General features: G+C 36.3%; 1 protein-coding gene across 1 annotated transcript in view; it reads right to left on the bottom strand.

Annotated features, from left to right (window-relative positions):
* Nucleotides 1-859: 859 nt before the first annotated feature.
* LOC131058739 (probable leucine-rich repeat receptor-like protein kinase At5g63930) overlaps nucleotides 860-27,500 on the bottom strand; it is a 53,239-nt gene continuing 26,598 nt past the window's right edge. Inside the window, exons 6-7 of the mRNA XM_059219247.1 lie at nucleotides 1,898-2,557; nucleotides 860-1,000 (exon numbers count right to left, since the gene is read on the bottom strand). Of these exons, the coding sequence (XP_059075230.1) occupies nucleotides 860-1,000; nucleotides 1,898-2,557 (801 nt within the window). The remainder of the gene's footprint in view (nucleotides 1,001-1,897; nucleotides 2,558-27,500) is intronic.

Raw genomic sequence — 27,500 nt, 5'->3', positions numbered from 1 at the left:
ACTCAATAATGACTGCAACAAAGCTTCTCTGCAAAATATGGCTTCATCCAACATCCAAGTAACTATTTTAAACACTTTATATTACACCACAACTTACACTACTCCCTAAATTAGACATCTTCCTCCACCCCACACTAACATTGTTCTTTTGTTAGTTTAGCTAGTCTGGGTATTTGAAATGTTGTAGCATTTCTGAGCGCCCCAATGCAACAGTAGAGGCAACACACTAGCATAAGGGGAGTCCGCTAACTCAAAGGCTTCAATAATAAGGATCGAATTCTCCTGAATGGATTCATCCAGTTTAGCAAAATCCTATCTGCCAATGCATATTAGCAAACTCAATGCATATTGATACGCCTACAGTTTAGCAAACTCATATCTGCCAATGCATATTGACACACCTACATCTCATTTCAGTGATCATACCCAATGGTAAAATACCGGGGCAGCCTTAAACAGCACACACTCAGCTGGTTTGACTGCTTAGGTGGCAGCTGTGGGCCCGTTTCTATCGTCAGCATCCGTTTCGGTTGCCAGCAACAACGTCTCTTCAAACAGCAGTTGCTGTTTATTTTGAATTCAATGAGTTCCCGCGCGACGTCAGGTGGATGCGTGTGATCGCATAAAACATTGTTCTAACCCATAGTTTTAACATAAGCAACGACAATGAGACCTTCAAAACAGGACATGGGGATTCATCAAATTGTAATGGAAATTCTTGAGTTCTTGCATTCCAAATGTGGAAGCATAGACCAGACACGTGAACTGTTTGAGCGATGCCTCAAAAAACTGTGGTTTCGTGGAACGCTTGATTGCAGGATATGCACAAAATGCACTTGTCAAAAGAATTTAGAAACGTTTAAAACTTTGCCAACATCCTCCCAGCCGGTGCGAAAATGGTAGCTTTGTAACAGGGTATGGACATCGAATAGAACAATCGAGGAATTTTGTAAGATATCGCTGCAACTGCCCTGTCAGGCGTGTATGTGAAGAAGTAAACCTAAACATTTAAATGAGAAAAAAAAAATTTATTTGGATCAGTATTTTATTTGTTGGTGTAAATAATTATTCATCATGGATATTATTACACTTACTTAAGTTTACTTAGGATAATGCATTTCATAGTAGTTTGGATATGAGACACTTGGGTGTTTGTGTCACATTGGGATAGTGTGTGTAGGAGAAATTCCACTTCTTATGGTGTTGATCTTGTTATTACACTATCATATCCACTTATTATGGAGTGATAATTCCACCTTCGGTGGGTGATCCACCTCATGTGGAATATTATATTATTTCTCCTACCTACCCACACCTATTTCCTACCTACCCTTGTTTCTTATTGAGCCACATGTCATATTTGTGTGCTCATACATATCCCTAGCCTTGCCTATATAAGTAGGCTCATCTACATTGTATATAGGTTGTTGATCATTTTCTATTGATGAGAATACAGTTTATTCTTGTCCCATATTATGTCTCTATCTTGTACATTTCATTGACCTCTTGATCTTGGCAAAATCCAACATGGTATCAGAGCAATTTGGGGCTTCATTGATTCGTCTTGAAGAGGCATTATTGTGACGTCAAGAGGCAGATCTGAGGAGCATCATCATTTGGAGGCGTCCTAGACCAGATCCGACCTCTCCATTGCGTCCGGAAGGCCATTTCCATGAATTTTGGTTATAAAGTTGGCCTATTTTGGTAAGAAATTTTTTTTCTCCATTTTTGCCCTATTCGTACGGATTTTCGAAAATATTTTATAATTTTTTCAAAAAAAAAAAAAAATTTCCTTTTGTCTGAAAATTATTTTTTGAAAAATTGAAAAAATCAAAAAAATTGAAAAATTTCGATTAAAAAATTGAAAAGGCAAAAAAATAAAAAAAAATAAAAAAACCTGTTTTTTGGGAGGTCTGCGGAGACCATACCCCCGCGTGACCCATTCTGCAGGTCTGCAGAGCCGACACCCGTACTCTGCCCCTACACAGAACGTACCTGTCACGTCACAGCGCGTCCCGTCGTCTGTGCAGACGTCGGCAGCCGCGCCGTGTAGCCCGTCGGCGCCCGACTCTCGGCTCCGTCCGCACGACACCAACACTGTTTCCTGCGCGTGCTTTCCGTAGCGCTGCCTCCAACGCCGCCGCGCCGCTCCGAGCCCGCAGCGTCCACCGCCACCGCCGTCTCCCGCGCGTGGCCCCCGCAGCTTTCTCCGCCGCATCCTCGGCGCCCCTCGTCTGCTTCCCGCCATCGCAGCCAGCACCGAGGGCCTCCGTCCCCTGCTCCTCGGCCCGGATCTCCTCTCCGGCGCCGACTTCCGCTCCCGGTTCAGCCAGCTCACCCACCACGCAGCAACCTGTTCGGAGACACCCGCGCCCGCCACGTGGCAAGCGGCCACTGGCCCGTGGGTTAAACCTGACACGTCATCGCTTCCGTACATTTCCACACAGAAAACTGTACACACAGTCATCAGTACGGACGCCACATCAACAGCCGAATCAGCTTGCACAGTCAGCATTTTCCGTACAGTACGGAATACACAGTCAGCACGCCACGCAGTCTGTCCGTACAGTACGGACGCCCAGTCAGCCAGGAGGCGAAGTTTTTGCGACAGTCATACGGCCGTCAAATTTAATCGCGTGACTTGCTGACGTCAGCGCCACATCAACAGGGTTTGAAAATTTTTGGACCCCCTCTCATTTGCATTTTTGATTTTGCAGTTCAACTTTAAATGGCCATAACTTGCTCATTTTTGCTCTTTTTTTGGTGCAATTTTTTTTGAAATGGGATAGAATTTCATGCTCTCCGCAGTGGTGAAAGAATTTTTTGATTTTGATGCATGGATTTTTTAGAAAATACAGTTTTTGGTGACTGTCCCTGAGTAATCCCAGTTTTTGCAACTTCAGAGGCTTCGTTTGGAGTCATCCGACCTCCTTTTTAGGTGCCATTTTTTTTGAAAGTGCATATTTTTTCACCTAATTTCACATGATGCTATCAGATTGATGTCATTGTAAGTAGAAATTGTACTTTCAGATCTTGGCCATTTTTGGCTCTCTTGGTACTTCTATATTTGCTTGAATCTCAGTTAGATTCATTGCACTATTGATTGAAGTCTTTTGTATCTCATTTGAGAAGTTGTAAAATTTGCATCATAAGCCCACTTTGCCTTGTTTTGTAAGTGGCTCATTGTAATCGCACTAAGTATAAAGTGCCAAAATCATCACTTTTGGGGGGGTACTTTGATTGATTGAATTTGGGGGGTGTCTCTTATGCTTTTGTGCTCTTGTGTTCTTTCCTTTTTTCTGCTATGGGTTCTTCTAAGTTTCCTCTCTTAACTCCACATAACTATGCTACTTGGAAAATTGATGCATGGAGTAAACTTATGGAAAAATGACTCACTCATTACATTGATGGAACTATTGTTGCTCCAGCTGATCCTAAGGCTGATCCAGTTGGTCACTTAGATTGGCTCACTAAAAATATCATGGCAATTGGTACCTTAAGAAAGTATGTATCAAAGGATCTCATTTTTCATATTGAGAAATGTACTCTAATCAAGGATGCTTGGCAAAAGTTTCAAGACTTGTATGGTCAAGTTGATGAGATTAGGGGATATCAAATTGATAGTGATCTCACCATGTTAGATCCCAAGAACTTTGATACTATACAAGATTATGTCACTAAGGCAAATGAGTTGAGGGCACAACTCAAAGATTGTGGCATTGATAAAAAGGATACTCAATTGATATTCAACTTGATAGGCAAGCTTCCACAAGAATATGCAGCATTTGTTTCTAGTTTCCAAAGTCATAGGATGACAATGGATTCAAGCTACAAAATGCCTACATTTGATGCTTTCAATGAAATGTTGATGATGGAACAAACTAAGTTGATAAGCATGGGCATTCTTAAGGCTTCTTCTAAGTCTCAAGCATTAGTGGCAAATCAAGGAAACAAAGGAAATCAAGGAAAGGACAACTCAAACAAGAAGAAATGGCAATCAAAGCCTAAAGAAAAAGCATCATCTTCTCCACAACAAGGAGGTTCATCCTCTTCCAAGAGAGATAATTCACCAAAGAGAGAGAGACCTACTTGTGCTTATTGTAAAAAGATTGGTCATGAGGAACATCGTTGCCATACTAAGAAGATTGATGAGCTCACACATATCATCAAAAAGCATAACATTGATTTGCCTAAAGTCTATAAGAAGGATGATTCATCAACTTCCACTTCCTCACATTCAAAAGGAAAAGGGCAAGCATTCATGGCTTCTACAAGTGGAAAGACTCACTCTTTTGGAACAAGAAAAGGAAAAGCTCTATGTGCTACTATCAATCATGATTCAGAGAGATGGCTTCTAGATTCAGGGGCTTCTCATCATATGGCATCTTCACAATCTATGTTCTCTACATTTGAGCCTTGCACCATGCCACAAATTTTGATGGGCAATCATACATACATGGATGTGATTGGGAAAGGATCTATTGACATTGGGGATAACTCCTTCAATGATGTGTTGTGTGTACCCCACTTGACAAACAATCTCCTTTCTATCTATCAAATCCTACATGGCGCAACTTAGAGAGTTGTGGAGTTCACACCTGACTCAGTTTTTATTAGAGACATGGAGACTAGAGCTATCATTGCAACTGGGGTGGTTGATCATGCATCTCGGTTATACACCTTTTCAGATTTTGTTGATGATGATGATTTCACATTTGATGATTCTACACATGATGATCACACTTATTGTGATGATTCAGATTTTGAGGAGAACTTTGGACACTTGAACATGGGGATTCTCACATATAACCCAGTTCTTGAGTCTTGTACTTCATCTCCTCATATTGATATCACATCACCTATTGCACCTGATGATGCAGATAGTGCGACATTTTTGCCTTCATGTGATTCAGTGCAGCAGGATATACATTGTCTTCCAGCTTCAGATTCATGGGATGATTACATGACAGATATTGCAGGGTTGTTTGTGGAATCCTACATTGCAGATTTGGGAGACATCATTGATGACATACATCTTCTCTTTGATGAAGATGATCCTTCTTCGATTGTTGTGAGGGCACACTCTGACCCTCTTGTTCATTCTCTACATGATCATTCTTTCGAGGTTGACATGATTGTGGATACTTATGTACAGCCGTTGGAGGAGGTCTCTTTATGCTTTGAGGAGACACATGAGTCTTTGGATATTGTTCTACATTCATCTTCACTAGATGTTGGAGTTCCTTTTTCAGCAGTGTGGCACAGTTTACCACCTTTGGAAGGGGTATCTTTCAGCATCGACATGGGGACACTTGACCAGTTTTCAGAGATTCCTTTCATCATGAGTTTTCTTCATACATCTTCCCTTCATGATTGGGGAGACTTCATAGATACACCTTTGGTTTTGTTTCTTCCTAAGGGGAAGAATGTTGTTCGACGTTCGTGGAGCAGTTTCTTCATACATTGAGCTTCTATCATTGGTGCAGATTCTTCATTGAGGGAGGATCACAGTTTGACTTCTCTTCTTCTCTCATATGGGGGGGACTTTTTCCTCACATGGGGTTTTGTTCCTCACATTCTTCTTTGAGAGTTCTCTTGTATAGCTTTCATCTCTCTTTTGGGGGAGGGTTTTTTCCCATTGGGTTTTTCTCTCTTTCCCCACTTTGTGAGAGGTTTCATTTCATTGGTTTGCATGCATTTGCATTTGTTCATGGGTACCTAACATGGCCTCGTAGCCGGGACCCATCTTGCATTGCTTAGTTGCATTGTAGACTTAAGTGCATTCCCCTAAGTTGCACTTAAGGGGGGGTGTTGGTGTAAATAATTATTCATCATGGATATTATTACACTTACTTAAGTTTACTTAGGATAATGCATTTCATAGTAGTTTGGATATGAGACACTTGGGTGTTTGTGTCACATTGGGATAGTGTGTGTAGGAGAAATTCCACCTCTTATGGTGTTGATCTTGTTATTACACTATCATATCCACTTATTGTGGAGTGATAATTCCACCTTCGGTGGGTGATCCACCTCATGTGGAATATTATATTATTTCTCCTACCTACCCACACCTATTTCCTACCTACCCTTGTTTCTTATTGAGCCACATGTCATATTTGTGTGCTCATACATATCCCTAGCCTTTCCTATATAAGCAGGCTCATCTACATTGTATATAGGTTGTTGATCATTTTCTATTGATGAGAATACAGTTTATTCTTGTCCCATATTATGTCTCTATCTTGTACATTTCATTGACCTCTTGATCTTGGCAAAATCCAACATTATTCATTCAAATAAAGATATTTTCAATATACAAAAATGCTTTTTAGTGTCAATTAATCTTTACATTAAATCCATGGTTTCCTCTGCAAATGTGCTAAGTATTTTTGCACCATGTCATTTTACATTAGCTTCTTGTTTTCATTTATATTCTTATGTTTACACATTTAGAACATATAGATGTAGATCGATACTTATTATATTTTTATAATATCTTGAGCTAAAGTTTCCAATGTATTGATTGATTAAAAGATTATCATATTTCTTATTGTCAGTATATTTTCTATTATGAGCCTCTTTGCTATATGATTGGACATATTGTCACAAGTGAGACCTTGCATTATAGTTGTATCGAATTTGTTCTCATAGCCTAAGGTTTGGTTTGTGGAGAGATGAAAACATCACATGACATTGACTAAAGTTTATAGTTAAAAGATCTCAATCCTCTATAAAATTTGAGGATTGGAAGAAGGTAGTGTAGATATCTTCCAATGTGTTGGTAATTGTGAAGAAGGTTCTTTTGTTATTCAAAGAGTGCTCAAGAAGGAGAAAATAAAAAACATAGGAATTATTGTAAATAGACGAGGAAGGAACTAAGCACCTTAACTAAAAAAATCTCAAGAATAAGCTCATGCAAATGATGTTTAAACCTACACATGACTTATGCTTTGTTCCCCAAACTTTAATTTTCACATTAATGATTGATATCTTATCTTAGTCCTAAATTAGAAAAAAATAAAAATGAAGGATCTAAGTCAATTCTTTGACTATGTGACATTACACAATACACACACACATGAACATAATGCCATTAAATTAGAGTCTTAGGACACTAAGGATAAGGATTATCTTCAATGCATAACTAGAATTATTTAAAAAAAATTCAATCTCTCCAAAGGATTATACAACTCTAATTAGATTTCAAGTTTTGTACGGATTGGAGTGCTTATTAAATCCATTCATGAATCAATGTTAAAATACTTGGACTTCTTTTGAAGGTAAAATATAACTTAATTATATGTAAGGACTAAGGATCCAAAATCAACTCAAGGTGCATATTATTTAGCTACTAAATTTAATATCATATGCTTGCAAGTCAATAGTATCAAGTTTTATACAAGAATATAAAGATAATCCATTTTTCAATTCTCCCTCAAATGACCATGTGGCAATCTCTAGGACTTATTAGTATTAGTTTCAATGGTTAGTATCCTATGTACTTATGAAAATTGAATAGGGTCATGCTAGAAGTTTACTATGAATTTAATGCATATAGTCTGTAAGTCATAACCAACCTTTAATTCATTTATTTATATAAGGGATTACATTTCACTTAATTTTCCACCATAAGATCGAGGTTGTTCAAATTCTAGGGACAATCCAATCACATCTAGTCTATTGTTCTACTTCGACACCCTTGCAACAAAGCATATAGTTTCATGGGGTCATGAAAATGTCTATAAATTTGGCCATATAGAATTATCTAGATCAAATTATTGTCAAGTTCTGAACTAGCTATATGCCTTTTTTTGTTTCATACATTATAGAGAGTTATCTAGCACATATAGGGTCCAATAGATAAAATAGTCCAAATTCTTTTACAAGACCTTATATATTGATTAACTAGACTTATATTTACATGTAAAGTAATACAACAACTTCAATGGGTCCAAAAACAAGTCAATAATTCAAACTCCTAAACAAACCAACACCACCTAATTATAACTAGCATAACCATCACTTTATACTCAATAGAATGAAAATCATTTGGAATCTAGAAATCTAGTAATATGATCAATATTCACCACAAAAGTGACCATGTGTGTTTGGTCTCCATTCATGAGTTGTTATACAACATAATGGGGCGTTGTGATTAATTATTTCTTAGTTTTTCTTCCTACCATGCAAGAACTAGGGTGCTTTAATGACAAACACACAAATACAATACGAGATAACCTTATGGGTAAGTGCACAAAGATGGGGGACCAAAAAGGGGTCTTAAGATATGTAAAGTGGAAAATTGGGAACCTTAGCCAAATTCTCCACTTGAAAGAAGAGGGGAACTTTACTAAGGTTCAATTTTCACTTGGGGAAACTTTACATTCAAAATAGGGGGATGAATCTACTAGACCAAATCCCAAAGGATGCAAGGAGATGCAAGGATTGAATACTAAGTAGATTGGTTATGATTGAAATACAATTGAACCTCTTTTGTAAGTTGTCAAGTTGAATTAAGACTAAATGCTGGAAATGAAGACAAAGTGTGAGAAAACAACAAGCTGCAATTGACTCTCTCTCCCTCCCCCATCCTATCTATTCCATCTCTCTCTCCCATTGTTTCCCTCCCCCATCTCTATCTCCCTCCCCCATCCTATCACTTCCCTCTCCCTCTCTCTCACCCTTTCACTCTCTCTCCCTCCCCCATCCAATCTCTTCCCTCTCCCTTGCATTTTTTCCATCCCCCCTCTATATCTCTCCCATTGTCCCCCTCTCTCTCCCTTAGATCTTGCACTCTTTTAATCAATCCCTACCTCTCTCCCTCCATCTCTCTCACTTGGGTTCTCTCTTTTCCACAAACCATCCCTCCCTCTTTCACTTAAACTCTCTCTCCCTTTAATCTCTCCATATTTTTTATCCCTTCTTCCCTATCTCCCTAATATACTCCTCTCTTTCCATCAACCCCTCCCTTCCTCCCTCTATCTATTCACTTGATCTCTGGGTAAGTGCACAAAGATGGTGGTAAAAAAGGGAGGTATAAGTGGGCACTTTTTTTGTGAAATCAAGTGAACCTGGAATTGGAGGAAAATTTTGAAAGTCATCCACTCAAGATATGAAGATAATCAAAGAACCAATATTGTAGTACTCTTAATCTAGTTTCCAAATAGCTAAATTTTTTCAAAATTGGATAACATTAAGGGGGTAAAATCCTTCCCGCATGAAAAAAAGACCCTGATTTTTTTTTAAAACATAACATAGTGTCTGACGTGCGCATAAAAAAATTCATAGTTAGATTTAGTATTTTGACAAATCCTTTGGCAGAAAGATAGTTAAGAGTGAGCACTAGAAGATGTGTATTTTTGGGTAATTTTTTGTTGAGTATTTTTTTTTATGATTTTCCCAATCGAGCACATCCTAAAAATTAGGTACCTATTCGTGCGTGAAGCATAAGTTGCACTAAACAAATCAAAAATACATATTTTATTTTTTTTAAATTGTAAAGAGTCAAGTGCACTACAATAATATACAAGGTTTTTAAAATCTGGATAAGTATATCAAAAGTTATTAAAAAATGGTGCACCTATGTCTGTGAGAACTATGGAGACACTTGTAAAAGAAATTCAATAATAATATGTTATTGTTGTTCAAACTTTTAAAAAATTATATGGTTAGAAAGCTCAGAAGATGGGTGAAAATATGGTGGCAATTTTAGAAATACCCACTTGATGAAGTGTAAACCTGATGATGACAAAGTCGATAAACAAAATTGATAAAATAAAACATGTAAAAAATGAGAGAAATGGAGGGAAATAAAACTTCCAAACCATAGCTTTGTCATCTAGGCCTATTTGCAAGCCTAAACAGTCAAAAGCGCGTATGAGGTACTTATGGTATACGAAGCGCGCACGGGGTACTTATGGTGTAAGAAGCATGCACATGCTATTGTTTAAATTTTGGGTGTGTGTATAATATGATATTGTATATATAATATATGTATAGACATATAATATATATTATTTATAAATGTATATATGTATATAATAATATGTAATATATTAAGTATATATATACACATATAAATGTATTGTCTCCCCCTCTCAAATGCATACAAGGTGCCTCTCTCTCTCTCTCTCTCTCTCTCTCTCTCTCTCTCTCTCCCTTCCTGCATACCCCATCCCTCTCTCTCTCTCTCCCTCCCTCTCTCCCCTTCTCCCTTCCTCCATACCCCATCCCTCCCTTTCTCCCCTTCTCCCTTCCTCCATACCCCATCTCTCTCTCTCTCTCTCTCTCTCTCTCTCTCTCTCTCTCTCTCTCTCTCTCCATACCACATCCCTCTTTCCCTTCTTCTCTCTCTTCCTCTCTCCATACCCCACTGCAACTATGTTTGCACTTCTACGGAAGTAAGTGAATTTATTTCTTGTCTGCAACTTCCTCTTTGATTTTTATCATGTATGCTCTCCTAAGAAAATTGACTAATGGATTTGTCTGTGTATATTGAATAGGAGGAATAGGGTTTCAAATTGAACCACGGGTGCATTGTCGTGACAAACAAGAAAACTTGTAATATTCTTCTCAAATGTGTTTTTAATGAGCAGAGCATATGTGGAAAACAGTGTCAATAAAGCAACATGATGAGTCAAAGTACCTGCAATATATTTTTTAGAAGGAAACAACCGGTAGGAAGAGAAAGAGGGTGAGTAACACAGATGATGTCCTGGAGAATGATAATGGTGGGTATGTGAGAGTTCTCATGTTGTTACACAATGCCTGTCACCTAAAGAAACTTTTTTGTATGCATGGTAGTGGTAGTATATGATGATCATCAGTTGTCAAAAGGCTTGGAATGGTACATACCCATGAAACAAATCAAGTATGTAATTCTTATAGTCACAATCGAGATCAATCCTACAACCTTGCAAATTTAATAGCATCATATGTTTTAGAACTTAGGCAGTACTCTTAGAGTTAGGTCAAGCTCTTACACTTTCTTTTTAGAGAAGCCTTGTTGTTTGTTCGATTGGAGTCTCTCTTATGCCAACAATGGTCTAACTTAGCTATATCAAAACTAAACTACTGATGTTCTATTGTATAATGCTTTATTAATAACTTTACATTTAATATATCATTTTATTAGCCCACCATATGACGCCTTGGGTGTCATTAGAGGTCATATTGTTTCCTAAGAGGTCATATGGTGTTCTGTGACCCCTTAGGACACCATATGACCCCTTAAGACACCATACGACCCATAACAACACCATATGGTACATCCTAAGGGGTCATAGGATGCCATATGACCCCTTGGGGCACCAATGACCCATAACAACACCATATGGTGTTCTAAAGGGTCATATGGTATTCTATGACCCCTTCAAACACTATTTGGTGTTGTTATAGATCCTATGGTGTGATAAGGGATAATATAGTGTCATATGACCCCTTAGGACACTTTATGACCCCTTAGATGTTGTTAGGGGTCATATTGTGTTCTAAGGGTCATATTGTGTTATGGTCTCTCTCTCTCTCTCTCTCTCTCTCTCTCTCTCTCTCTCTCTCTCTCCTGTCTCTCCTTCCCTCCTTCTCTTTCAGTCCCCCTACTCTCTCTCTCTCTCTCTCTCTCTCTCTCTCTCTCTCTCTCTCTCTCTCTCTCTCTCTCTCGCGCGCGCGCATGCGCGCTCTCTCTCTCTCCCCCTCCCCCTACTCTCCCTCTCCCTTCCTCCATACCCATTCTTCTCTCCCTCCCTCCCCCCTCTTCTCTCCCTCTCTCCCTCCCTCTACCTCTCTCCCTCTCTCTACCTTCCCTCCCACCCCTCTCTCCCTCTCCCTCCTTCCCTCTCTCTCTCTCTTACTCCTCCCCTCCTTTCTCTCTCCCTTTCTCTCCTTCCCTCTCTCTCTCTCTCTTCCTCCTCCCCTCCTTTCTCTCTCCCTCTCTCCCTCCTTCCCTTCTGCCCCCCTCCTCTCTCCCTCCCCTCTACTCTCCCCACTCTCCCTCTCTCTCTCTCTATCTTTCCCTCCCTCCCTTTTCATTCACATTTTTCTACTACCAATAGCACGTACGGGGTACTAAACCTATTAGTTCATTGCCCTGTCATAACTTTTTTAAGGCGTAGGAGCACATACACAGTACTTATTACTTGTAAGCATGTACGGGGTACTAAGCCCATTATTTGCTACCTTGCGATAACATTGTTTAGGCTTAGGAGCGCATACGCGCTACCTATTAGTACAAAATGAGAAAAAAATACTGTTGGGCTTGCCAATAGTTTATGGACTAACAATGCCCATGCGGTTATTAATGTAGCATGTACATGGTACATAGACATAGTTTAAGTTGCCCAAGAGCCACAATGGCCTCAAAAGAATTTTTTGAGGTCATTGAAGGCCCCACTAGAACTGTGTCTACACTTCTATCACTGTTTTATACATAGAAGTAATTGAATTTTTTTTGTTTTTGCATGATTTCAAAAGATTGAATTGTTGTTCTTATTAGTTTTGTCAATAGTATTGTGATTGTTTAATAGTTTGATTCCAAAAAATAGTGATAAGATGCATATTTATAGTTATTTGCTTGTTTATGAACTTTTGTTTACATATATATGTAATGTGATTCTATTTAGCAAAACTGATATCAACCATGGGAAAGAACAAGCGAGGAATGATGGAACAATGAGAGGTTGAAAAGGAAAGACAAAGGCAGCATATGAAGAAATTACGTGACATAAGAACAATGGGAGAAGAATTTATGTCATCCTCAACATCTCAATTTGATTTAACAAACAAACATAATGCACCTAATGCAATTGAAGCAGAGACATTTGATTTATCATATGAACCTAATGCAATTGAAGAAGATACCGCATTGAATAATCAATTAAATGATGAAAATACACCTTCTCTATTTGATGAATTGAATGTATATAATGCATCAATGTTAACACCTCCTAGAATCATTCGTAGGTAACCAAAGTATCTAATTGATATTGATGAGAATATATTGAAGGCAATGCCCAATAAAATGAATGAATGAAGTTGCAGGAGAATGGTTAAAAGAATATTCCAAAACTATTTTGAAAACTTAAATCAAACTGCATGATGTCAATTAATTGTTCAAATGATTAAAAATTTGAATTTTAGAGAGACAATGAAAATTCTAGGCCTAAGATTATCTGAAAGTAATAGTGAAAGAACTATTTTGACAAATCTATTTGATGCATATCAAGCTATTGGTTCAAAATCATGTACTAAAGATTCTAATGCTACTAGACATGTCATTACATCAACCATAATGAGCAAGAAAATAAAAAATGATCGTTTGATAAGAAAAACAAGTCATTAAATGTTAGTAGAACAACATTAAGTAAAGCATTAAAGAGGCAGGAAAAAATAGAGGAACCTAACAATAATTCTCTTTGGGCATTCTCAGGTAGACTACCATGCAAAGACAAGGTTGTTGTTGATGCACTAAGAACATTAATTAAATTTTTTTGGCATGACAACACAAGAGTTTCGCCCAACCAAAGAGATGTTAGTAGAAGGCGAATTGGGTCTACAAATCATGAGCCACATGCCAAACACTATTTGGATATGACTCAAACTAAATTTTATGAAAGATTCCTTCAAGGTTTCCTCAAATAAGAATTTCTCAAAGATTTTTTGAAATGGAAAAACCTTTTTATATTAAGATTAATCATGTATGCACCACATGTTGTTGTAGGATGCATATTGAATTTTCCATGCACTATGGTATTTTTTCATCATATTTGTTCTACTTTGCACACTAACGATGTTTTGCAGAAATGCAATATACAAGTACCTCCTAAGTCAGTAAGAGAAATTATTCCAAGTGTGTTATGTAATAGACATGATGGTTGCATTTATTATAAGATGTCTTGTTTGGAAGGTTCTTGTGCTATATGTGGTGGTTTGCAACGTTTACCAAGATGCGTACATTTGGAGAGCACAAATTGGTATGAAACTAGTTTCTTTCAGAAAATACAAGACAGACACATATGGAGTTAAAGATGGAAAAGATTTGAAGAGATGTGAGCTAATGAAAAATGATATATGTGTAGTTGAATTTATGAAAATGTTTCAAGAGAAACTAGTTTATGAGTACATAATGCATACACATAGAGCTCGATGGTTAGATAAGCAATTCAAGTTATGTAAGGACACATTTCCTCTTGGCACCATTGTCTCTATCGTTGATTTTGCTGAAAATTATACACTACAAACTCAAAATGAAGTGCAATCTATGTATTATCACTCTACACAAGTTTCTATTTTTGTACACATAGCATTCATGTAGGTAGATGATCATACTCATTCATCGGTGTTTGTACAAGGATGCTTTAAATTTTTCTATGATAGTTTAAGGGAAAGGAACATACGATACAATTGACACTTAATATGGTCAGATAATTGCACCGCACAATTCAAGAATGGAAGGATGTTTTATTGGTTGACAAGGATGCATATGACAAGCGGTGTACAATATTTTTGGAATTTCACTGAGGTTCGACATGGTAAGGGAGAGCACAATGGTGTAGGAGCATGTGTGAAAAGATCCCTAGCTAGAGAAGAATTGAAGTGCGAAGGTGGTGCTGAGTTGATAGATGTAAAAACAATTGTGTGATGGTGTAAGTCTACGATAGGTCTAAGTAATCTAGGTACGTCAATGGTTCATAGATACTTTTGGTTGATCACTGAATCTAACATTGAAAACTATCTAGATTATTGTATAGTTGTAGGATTGAGTGACATGCACTCATTTATGAGTTCAAATTCGAGTTCACTGGTAATTTATACGAGATAGATGGTATATTTTTCTCTTCATGCATGTATTTTTTGTGGGAAGAATGTGAATCATAGGATTGGGTTGACAAATGGTCTTGTAGACCATTGGTTCCCACTGATTCATATCAAATTCTCAAAGGACTACAATTGAGCCAAATGGAGACATCAGTGGATTTTGACCATGTATCCGACCTAATGGATTCAGGTGATTTTTTGAGTTAATTTTTTTTCAATTATTCTTTTTTCTTCATTTTGTTGTACATCATACTTTATTTTTGGTATTAATTAACACTTTATAAAATGCAGGTCATGTGTATGCAGTTGTTGCAGAGGAGAACAATGAAGAAGTAACAAATTACTATTTGTGTCATTGTGTTGAGCCAAAAAGAAAATTGACAACCACAATTATTAACGGAGAGGGTATTGAGTACCCAATAGGGTCTGTTGTCATGACAGGAACATGGCTTTGGAGATACCCTATCAAGAATTTTGATGTTTGGTTGTTCGAGGACTTTGAAACACACAGACGTATTTTTCATTTCTCTAACCTTGTTGTTGCAACAAATATTCATTTGATGAAGTATCGTGGTAGACCTCATAACAAGATTTTATGGAAAGTTTGTGAATCTGACCACGAGGCAATACTTGACACAATATAGGTTAGAGTTGATCCTAAAGGCTCACTTGATTGATTCTATGGTTCAGAGTAGAATGATTTTGAGAATTTTGTATAAATCGTCGATGAATTGTTCTATATTCATTTTTGTATATATAAATGCCCATGAGCTGGTTTTTACATGTTTAGGGGCATAATATTATATATTTAAATGGCAATGAACTGATTTGTACATATGTACATGCCAAATTTTGTATATTAAAATGGCGATGAGCTCAATTGCACATATTGTAATGCCAAATTTTGTATAAAAACCCATGAGATGATTTGTAAGATATTTTTTTGTATAATCAAATAGCCAAGAGCTTATTTGACCATATTTAGAGGCAAATTTTTGAATAATATGTGACAAGGTTTTGCGACTATTTTGTGTGTCAATGTTTTGTGACTATGTTTTGAGTATATGTGATGTGTCCCTGGTCAATCATGAACATTCTTGATTCTTGTATAATCATGGAGAATTATTTGAGTCATTATTGGGTCATATGGGTCATAGATTGAGACTAGATACAAATTGAGCAAAAATTGTCACTGTTGTCAAAAAAAATGTCGAAAAAGTTCTTAAGCAACTTCTACACTGTGTCAGTAGGGTATGACTCTCAGCGTTCCGGTGCTTTGGAATGCATGACAGGAAAATGCCTAGCATAAAACTACCCACCCAGACGTGCTCGTGACGTTAGTTTGTGCACACGACGAACCAAATCAATTCTAGCCAATCTTACAACTTTGCATTGCATGCAACTGATGGTTTTTGCAATAGGCAAAAAAATGCTACCAATTGAAAATGGCTCTGATTCGTCAAAAACCAAGATAGGACATTGTAGAGCATCACACCACCCCACAGGTTCAAACGGATCGACCATGTGTGTCTTGGATTTAAAGAAACAATCTGTCAAATTTTGACAATTTTTGGGACTCAGGGCACTTAAGAGATCGCAGTGGTATAGTATGACTCTCGATGTTTTGGCGCTTTGGGATACATGATAGGGGAATTTATAATGTAAAATTTCCCACCTTAATATGCTCATAACCTTGGTTTGTGCACATGATGAGCCAAATCAATTATAGCCAATCCTGCAACTTTGTTTGGTATGCAACTGACGATTTTTGGCAGCACGCGAAAAAATGCTACCAATTTAAAATGGCTTCTAGTAATAAAAAACAAAGATACAAAATTGTATAGGAGCCTCACATGACCCCACAAGTTCAAATGGATTGACCATATGTGTCTTGGATTTGAAGAAATAGTCCGTCAAATTTTGACAATTTTTTGGACTCATGGCACTTAAGAGATCGCCTCGGTACAATATGACTCTCGACGTTCTGCCACTTTGGGATGCACAAAAAGGGCATACCTAGCATAAACCTACCCACCCGTATGTACTCGTGACATTGGTTTGTGCACACGACAAACAAAATTTGATCATTGCGAGCATGAGGGTGCTCTCACACCAAACACAGATTGTTGTTTATATTCATATTGTCGATTTTTGTTGTTTATATTCATATTGTTGATTACATATGCAAATATTCATTTAAATTTATAAAAGGGAAGCCACCAAATTCAATGAATACACAATAATGAACTAAATACAAGATTTTTGTAGGGTTAATTCAACATTTTAGAAATTTTATCAAATCATATTCCACGATTGCAATGTTTTATATCATATATTTTTGTTTTTTATATTCATATTGTTGATAACATAGGGAAATGATCAATTAAATTTATAAAAGGACAACCACAAAATACAACGAATACAAAATAATGAGCTCATTACACATTTATTGGATCGAATATCAACATTTATATATATATATATAAAGGCATGTCTACCAAGTCAATACAAGTATTACAAAAATGTGGCATATGTCATGTCCAAATCGATATACAATAAAAATGTAGAACATATCTACATGTATTGGTCATTCTATGACCAAAACTAACACTATACATGATCCTAAACTTGTGGTGGATCATCAAAATCCAGCCTCTTTGATGCAGTACATGACATTGTAGATGGCTGCAAAACCACATTTCAAAAGCTAAGTTAGAATTCTTTAATAGAAAATTGTTCACAATTAACAACATAACTATGCATTTAACTATAATTCCTTTGCAATTGAAATATATATTACCTCATCAACTGATCTAGGAGCTAATGTCTTTGTTCTCCTCTCCTTGTCACTCTTAGGAGTTTTCTTGAAGACATACTTAAATGGATCCACGTTATGGCCGTACCGCGAAGGGGTCTATTGTAGATTAAATGTACAATTAATACAATGTACTAACATAAATATATCAAAAATACTTAAAATCTATAATATAGAGAACAATGGCGTACATGTGCCAAAGATGCTTCTCCAATGGACTGTTGATGGCTCACCATCGATGGAGAAACTGTTGCTATTACCTATACAAAACATGTTCAAAGATTAAATACAATTAATATAATGGTAAGTATTGTAGGTTAAAAACAATTAATTTTACATATCAAACAAAAGTGTAGCGGATCCTGAGATGCTTCTCCAATGCATGGAGGAGGGTTCACCATTGATGAAATAGGTATGGATATTTCCAGTATGAAAAAATTATAAGATTATAATATATCACAAGTTCACATGTATGCGTGCATATAATCATGAAATCAAGAAAATAAAGTAGAGATACACACCTCTGCCCTCTCTTGATCCACAAGCGAATCAGGTGCATTCAACAAATCCACATAGCTCAATGGTTGTTGTACATGTAAAATAGACAAAAAACACTAATCAATCTACAAACCCCAACTAATACTTGATTTCAACATTTTCTAACAATTGTACAACTAAAAATGTTTTCAATTACCTTCTTCCCACGTTTTGGCATCTTCGAGGAATTCTTTTTCTTAGGATGAGCCCTAGATGCGGAGCGGGTACCCTAAAAAAACAAAATTAACATGAGATATTAGTATAGATAATAAATTAAACATAATTTTAAAAATCTAAAATGAAATGACTTGCATATTCCATCAAAACAATACATAAAAAGGGTTGTACAAAATATGATACTGTATAGCCTTGTAGGCCAAAATCGATCGCTGAGGGTGTGATGTCATCAATCTAGGACATTTGGTCCCCTATCAACACCTACAAAACAAAAATTGGACCAAGCATTAAAGATAGTTAGTATATCCTGTATTTTTTTGAATTCAAAGTGTACTATTATATTTTAACATGTTACAAAATTTATACGTCAGTCATCGAAGTTGCAACTATAGTAACTGGGGGAGGAGTATGGGATACCGTTGTTGCATCTTGAAATGCATATTATTTGTCTCAATTTAAATCGATGTATAAATGAAAATTCATTTATGTAATTACAAATTGAAAGTGACTGATAAATAAAATGCTATGAATTCAAATCAACATACATGTGTCTATCGCTCATGGGCAAACACCATGTCCATTAACTCATCTGTCAGTTTGAAGTCCTCAGTCATGCGGGCCTGACATCTACTCCCATAAATCATGCACAAATGAGATGTGGATCCATCTACATCGGTTGCATCATCTATCCCCGAGCATATCCCCGAGCAACTAACACACATATGTTGGATGGGCTCTCTGTCGCTAGCTAGAGCAACTAATGGCTCATCATCCAATACAATAGGGTGTGCTAACAACGTCCCATGCTGGATGATGGCACCAGTCAACGTTGTGGCTACCTGGAGAGTCTGTAGCTCCATCAACTCTTTCAGATCTACTGGGAAATCCTGATGCACCTTGGGTTTCAGTGCTAGGGGCGGCGAATCTCTGCGGGTAATTGCCTATAGGCTCTAGGTCTATCTTGGGGAGAGCCACCACCTATACCATGGAACTCTCTCATGTTGAGCACAAACTCACAATATACTTTTCTCAAAAAATATAATGGCACCTCATAATTATTACAAGGTGGATCATCAAAGACCATCCACCACCTCTGCTAAAAAACATTCTTCATCTGCACATTTGTACACCAATGTATGGGAAACCTCTTTGCCTTAAGAGGTAATGACTAACCAGTTTTGGGATCAATGAAAAGGGCACATATTTGTTGTTTACTAATATTTTTGTTTTTTACTCCCTCATATGATAGCCCATCGACATAGAATTGATGACACCTATCCCTAAAGCTTCCCCATTTGGTAATTTATATGGAAACAACTATGGCACCACTAGCTAATGTTTATAGGCCAGTGGTGAGGGATTGATGATGCTCAAGTTCGGATGTTTTCAATTTAACAATTAGTCTATTGATTTTAGACGTATTTTTGTCCTAACTAATTAATTAATTGCTCCTATGTTTTAGGTTTGTGGTCAAAAGGAGGAATTGAGGATGTATCTTGTGGGTTTTAAGGAGGTGCATTTGGTTGTTCTTGTTGTGGATTAGAAGAATCTGGTTTTTGAAATAAAAAATGAAAAAACCTAATCAAAATTAATGAAATTAAATTCAAAATGTAAAACAAATTGAACAAACAAGAAAGAAAGACAAAAATAAACAAAAACTAACCTTGATCCATAGTGTCTAAAGGAGGAATATAGCACTCCATTCATGGTTTAGGAGAGAAAATGAAGAAAAAAAAAACTAAAAATGCGCTATTCATGAGAAAATAAGACCCAGTTTTTTTTTAAAAACTTTTTTTGACAGGCACCACATACACGGTTCTTTTGGGAATATTAGTGCGTACGCACTCATTTTCCTATAAGTAGCATGTACGTGCTCATTTTCCTAGAGGTAGTGTGTACGCACTACTTTCCCTAAAAGCAGCGCATACATGCTACCTTCTCTAGGCTCGGGAACAACAAACCCAAGCGCGTACGAGGTCATTTCAAATTTTAGAACCACGTACGCGCTACTTTTTTTTCCATGTTCTTTTTGGGTGGTGTTCACTTTTCTGACCACCATCTTTGTGCACATACCCCTCTCTCTCACTTAAGTATCTCCCTCCAACCATTCCTATATCTCTCTCTCCCTCTCTCTGTCTTTGTCTTTGTCTCTGTCTTAGTCTCCCTCCCCCTCTCTCTCTCCTTCTTCCTCTTGGGATCTCTCTATCATTGGTATATTTCTTTATTTACATCAACCACTCCCTCCATCTCTCTCTCTCTCTCTCTCTCCCTAGTATTTGCCTTTCTTTCCATCAACCATAAAGAGGGAGACAGAGAGGGGTGAAGAGAGGGAGGGATGGAGAGAGTGAGAAAGAGAGAGAGAGAGGGAGGAAGGTGGGGGTTGAGGGAGAGACTAGAGGGAGAGAAAACCTAAGTGTAGGAGGAGAAGGGGAGAGAGAGAGAGAGAGAGAGAGAGAGAATGTTGATATGAGCATGCTAAAATTATTGAAATTTTATTGTCTGAAATTTATGTAATACTCTAAAAACTAGAATTTGCATTATAATTCCTAGAGATCTGAAACCACTCAAAAACATCCTGACAATATATACATAAAACATTTAAGTCTAATAAAAAGACATTAAAATGTGACTTATAGTTAAATGTTATATTTTATGTATATATTCGAAGATAGAGAGAGAAAGAGAAAGACAAATTTATAGTTTCCAAAATCAAAATGCACTTATCATTATGCAAATCCATTTGGTGCTTGCCCTATTTGGCTCTCACCCTATTCGGTGTACGCCAAACAGAAATGGCATGACCAAACCTTAGGTTCGGCATGCCAACCCTATTTGGTGTGCACCATAAGGCCTGATGAGGGGCCAAATTAGTTTTTGTCACTTTTTTGGTCCCCCATCTTTATACAGTTACCCTTATGTAGATTCTTCTAAGAAAGGCTCTTAAAAGACATTAAAATTTAACGGATACAAAGTTATTCAAGTTCATTCTAAAAATTTAAAGGAAAACAAATATTATGAATAATGTATTTTTAAAAATAAAGTATGATATGATAGAGTATCCACCTATAAGTAGAACGGTGCCTTCATACAAATGTGTGGTGTTGATGGGTCTTTTGATAAAAGAAACTAATGTAGAATGAACAAAACTCTATTTATCCTAAACAATGTGATCAATCCAAATAATCAATCAACTCCAAAGCACCTTCAACGTCGAGTCTTAGCAATCTAATTCCCATGTGGTCTTAGTGTTCAAGTTCTCATCATGATTCATACTATTATAGGAATCAAGGATCCAATAATTTTGATACCTAACAACATATTGACAATCATAAGAGTAAGTGCTACTAGAGTGTTCAATTTCTTATAGGTGTTATACTCGAATAAAAACCAATCCTTGAACCCAAGGGAATATGTTTTTGAAAATTATTAGTGTTTGGTAACGAAGGATACTTATAACAAATATGTCAATGAAGGTTATCTTGAAGTCGTGATATAAATAGAATGAAACACTTTGATTTATTAGGGATCAAACTTTAAAAGAAGCATAATAAAAGCACCCATATAAGAGTGACATAAAAGAAAGTTCCAAAAATGATAAGCTAGCACAAGATGTTCATGACAAAAACACTAGAGGGAAAACCTAAAATATTAAACTCAGTGTATGACAACAGATTCAACTCTTCAAAAAATATAAAATTAAATAAAAGGGTTGAGCAGAAAGGATGATTCAAGATGTGTATAAAAACATGACAATGCTTGAAACCTAAAGTATGGAAGATGATGGATCTTTAAAAATGTATTTGTTAGAGTTTGTAAAGAAAATATAACATGTACTCATATAAGAGGATTCTCAAAATACTTACTAAAACAGTCATAGGAAGTCTATAAATTTAAGTATGGGAGATGGACTCTACATATTTAAATAAATCATCCCAAAGGAATTTCATTACAAATCCCACAAATCTAATGCCAAGCATCAAAGCTCACTAAAGGGGATTGATATATCCATAACCAAAAAAAAGAAATAACCCTAAATAATAAATGTATCAAAGAGGAGATGGGTATGTATGACTTAAAAACAAAATATATTGAAAGATCAAAATGCAAACAAAAACAAAGAAACAGGGAAAAACATATGAATCCTTGATTACACAAACAAAACTAGAATAGTGAAATAAAAACAAAAAAGAAATAAAATACACATAATCAAGCTAGTGCATAAAGAAGAAACCCTACTTGTTAAAATGATGAGGGGTTGAGGGGAAGAAAATTGACAAAACAAACATCAACAACAATTAGCAACAGTTTGTTCACCATGAGCTCAAATTGTAAAGGGGCAAGTAAACCAGTTGTAGAGCATAAGAGAACTTGAAGGAGAAACAATAAAAAATTACTAGAAAAGAATCAAACAAGAATAAAAGGGAAAGTGACATGCTCAAGAAGATCACCATGAATACAAAGACAAATTTTTCCATCCTTTGTGCTTTGACAATTGTCCATATGGTGAGAAAATTCCCCCATCTTTTATGCTTTGATGGTTGCCCATGCCCTGTTCCAAATCTTTGGTTTGCGGTAGCCTGGAAAGATTAAACCGGCCAATTGCATTTTATCATAAAGTCTCTAAACCCTTTTCAACACATCCATTTTGTTAATACCTTGTTGGGATTCCACGGCAACACAATTCTTTGAGACATTCTGTTGATGATTCTACATCTTGCATATCCTGCAATCGTGACATTCGATCAAACAATTTTTGGAGACATTTTGTTGTCAGGTTACCATATGACATAATTTTGAGATTGGATATCAAATTTCTTGGAGCTTGGATTGAGGATTTGATTTCTTGGTTGTTGGTTGTTTTTTCTCTTCGTTGAATTTTCTATTAATTTGGAGTGTGATCTTTAGGTTGGAGCTGTTATTTCCTTCTCTGTAAATTTGATTTTGAAAGCTTGTATGATCTATGCCTAATGAAAATATTGTTTTGGGATTTATAATGGTTTTCAAAGATTGAATTTGTATTCGGGAAATATTTGGAAAGAAATAAAATTTGAAAAGGGAATTTGTAGATTATTATTTTCAAGTTTGAGATATTGCTTGCGGGGGTGTATTTTTTGACTTTTCACCATGAATGGTTATTGATACTCTTTTGTCATTGATATTTGACAATAAGCTTCTAATTAAAATGATTTTACCCTTTGTGTAACGTATTCTTTGTATCTCCTTTTCTTTAGAGCTATGATTTTGAGATTATGAACTCCCTATAGCTTGTTAGGAAACTTTTTATCTCACTTTAACTTGCACATGTTGTATGTAGTAAATTTGGAAGAGTCTGAGATTTCATTTGAGATTCATTTAGCTTTGTATGATGTCTCCTGGAGGTTGTTGTGATGTTAATACTTCTCTCCTTTGATGTTATGTGTTCTAGGTGTCATTCGAAGTATTGTGGGAGAAATTTATTTATATAGTTTTCTTTTTGTGAGTTTGCAACCTTGTAATTTTGTATTCCCTCTTTGATTTTTGGACCTTACAGACCTACTCGGTTGGTTTTGAGAGCCATCTTTGACCCCTTAGAAGATCTAGACAAATTCCCTATCCATATGAGTTTATTTTGCTTGGTTTTTGGCATGTTGACCAAAAGAACTAAAGAAACTACCAATAACACTACCATATGGTATAAGAATTCTATTATGCATCCCAAGGATGACATTCTGGAAACTAGGGATGCAAGTTTTCATTCCAAGAGAGCTAAGTCATATACTCATAATGTTGAGTTATGCACTCAAAACTATACCAAATGCACCCAAAACACTACCATATGTACCGATAAAACTCGGGAATGTACCAAAAATTCTATGTACATACTAGAAGTTCTATATTGTATTCCAAGAGTGTTGAGCTATATTCCAAGAGAGCTAGACTTCTCTAGAGGTCATAGAATGTTAGTTTTGAGAAATGTAAGTGATTGTTTGGGTTTTGTGCATTCTCTAGATGCATGGCTAGTTTGTAATGAGATTTTATGAGTTGCCTTTGATGCGCTTTGACCTTTCATAATATCTTTTATGATCCAGTGAGAGGGTTTGAGACATACCGTCGAGGTGTTTCTTATGCAATGAGTTTCTCTAGTAAGAGGGAGAATTCCTTGCTATTGAGGATTCTTCTTATGACTCGAGTGGGATGTGTTTTACCTCACTGTTGAGGATTTAGAAAAAAAATTAGATTCATCTTTGATTTATGTTTATGTTTGGCTCTTTGGTTGTTATGCATTAGTGAAGGCTATTGTCATGTATGTGACCTTATGTATCCTAATTTGTGCGACATGTTATTTATGATGTTTTGAGCACTTTTATATTGGTTGTGAGACTTTATTATTGTGCATATGTTATTATTTTTATGTATTTTCCACCCTAATGTCTAGGTGAATGCTAGGGGGAGTGGGATTCCAAGTTAGTTACTTGGATTGCAAGGGGGTAGACAACCAGGTTTCCTGAGGTCTAGATTGCCAAATATCTCATTGGGATTTTGAATTTGTAATCAAGTGATAATATAATAATTCTTGGGGTTGGGTAGAATAGTTAATCTTAATAAGATAAGAAATGGTTGGTGGCCTCTCTACTCCGCCTAGTGGTAAAGATCTGGGATAGGATTGGGAAGGCCTTGGAAACCTAGGTAATTTAATATTTCTTACCCCATTAAGGTCGAGATGGCTCTGCATGTGCATCTAGGATGGTTGAGACGTGTGCCTAGGTTTCCATTTATTGCATGTGATGACACTATTTCCCTACATGTAATTCCTAGTGCCTTGAGCCTTGTATTGATGTATTTTCACAGGAGGTTTCATATTTGGAGGTCTTGAGAATGGATTCTATGTTTTGAATTCTTGCACTTGTTTGTTTTGGTCTTTTCTTCGGTTCTTAGGTGTTAGCCTAGATCTAGAGTGTGAGTGGGATCTTGTATCATCTCCTAGAATGGGGTGGTGGTTCCTTATGGTCAGCTTGTTTGATTCCTTCTTCCATTTGGATGTTCTTTATTGGATGCTCTTGCATGGATGTGGACACCTTATCTTCTTAGCTATGGATGGATACTTATAGCAGATTGATGTAAATAATTCCTATGACATATGTATGTAATTGGAGTCATGATATAGTTGCAATGTAATGAGAACTATTTTCCTTATTTAAGAAGGATATTATATTCATGAGAATGGCAGGTAGCATTTTAGGAGAACAAAAGATGTAACATGTGATATTAGTTTATTAATGAAAATGGATTTATCTATATACATATAGTCTCATGTAATGTTAGGAATGTGATGGATCATCTTGAGGTTAGTTTATGGTGATGATATAAATGTATAAGTGATTGGGATTAGGAACATTTGGTATTTGTGTTTTAAAATGAACTTAAAAGGGGATTGTTAATATATGCTTAGTAGATGGATATGTTTATCTTATAGAATAGTGCATGATCATGTATGTATGGGAGGAATAAATCATGTTAGAGACTGTATACAAGAGTGTTATCATGCATATGATGTTATGCTATTTCTTATGGTTAATTAGATAATGGCCTTGAGATACCCTAGGCAATGCTTAGATGCAATTGTGATTATTTTCACTTGCGTTATGTGTTTTCATAATTATGTTTAGATGGTTAAATGTTATTTGACTAATGGATGCTTATTGTATATGAGTAGTTAATTTTAATCTTTATATTAGGTGATGTTTTAAGAAAACAATCTTCTTTTGCATGTTAGTTAGTATATTTCTCTAGGGTATTTTGGTGGGCATTACAAGAGATCTTCCCAATATTGTAGAGAGAATCGGGTGAAGAGATAGTTATCTGCTTAATGAACCCATTATCAGAATGGTATTATGGAAAGGAAGAAGAGGATACTACAGGAAGATTCTAGAACCATGATGTTTAAAGGAATTATTTCACATATCTATTAGAGAGAAGTTGTGAGTATTGTTGTAGACACTCTCAATGAGGTGCATATTAAATGTGATGCTAGTAAGACTTATTATGAGTTATGGTTTGGTCATGTTGCTATAGTTAGATATTTCAAAAAAAATTGTAGTAAATTTTATATAACAAGAAATGAAGATCTAGGGAAGTTTGATGCTAGATGTGATGAAGGAATCTTTCTTGGTTATTCTACTAAGAGTAAGGCCTACCAGTTTTATAATAAGAGATTTATAAAGATAGATGAAAGTGATAATGTGAAAATGGATGAAGAAAATGAGTATTAGCCTAGATACTTTGGATATGATTGAAATTATTAGACTGTTAGTGCAACTAAAGGAAAGCAAGTGTAGACCAAGAACCAAGTTCAGATTGACCAGAAAAAGCCTAAGAATGAAGGAGAAGCTATTGTAGAAGAAAAAGTTCAAGAGTTTAAGAATCATGAAAATCCTTAGACTCCTAGGTATGTAAGGTTAAATCATTCAGAGAATAAGATAATAGGTGATAAAAATAGAGATGTAATTAATAGGAGAAGAGTTGTTGAAGTTTATTGCTTTATTTCTAAGATTGAACCTAAAGATGTTGATGAAGCTTGTAAAGATGGAAATTGGGTTAAATCTATGGAAGAAGAGTTGAATTAAATTGAAAAGAATAATATTTTACATAGATTTTAGTTCCCAAACCTAAGGATAAGAATGTTTAATTGGAACTTGTAAAGCGGAAAATCGAACCCTAGGTGTTCCCCCACTCCAAGGAGAGAGAAAGGAGATCACTAGGGTTGACGGTTTTCACTTAGGAGAGACTTTACATTCAAAAGAGGGGTTGAAACCCACAAGATCCAGTCCCACACAATGCAAGACTGAATTCTAAATGAGTTTCAAGGGTTAAGACATCGAGGATACCCTCTTTTGTAAAGAATGTAGATAGAATGATTTAACTAGGAATGCATGTAAAGTAAGAAAGATTAGCTTATAAATGGAGATAGGGACATGAGATGAAGCTACAGACCTGAAATTAGTAGTAAAATGTTGAGATGATGCTGTCCTGCAAATTTGAACGAAAGTTGACAGGACGATGGCGCCCAGAGAGCACACGGTCCTCCAAAAAATCCGCGAAACAAAGGGGTATCTGTTCGTCTCTGCACAAGGATTCCAGATCTTCAATTACAACCGCGTACCTACAACCTACACATAGA

This window comes from Cryptomeria japonica, chromosome 4 (genome assembly GCF_030272615.1).
Source record: "Cryptomeria japonica chromosome 4, Sugi_1.0, whole genome shotgun sequence".
In the NCBI taxonomy this organism is placed as follows: domain Eukaryota; kingdom Viridiplantae; phylum Streptophyta; class Pinopsida; order Cupressales; family Cupressaceae; genus Cryptomeria; species Cryptomeria japonica.
The sequence above is the reverse complement of the archived record's forward strand: the minus strand, read 5'-3'. Positions and strand labels throughout refer to the sequence as shown.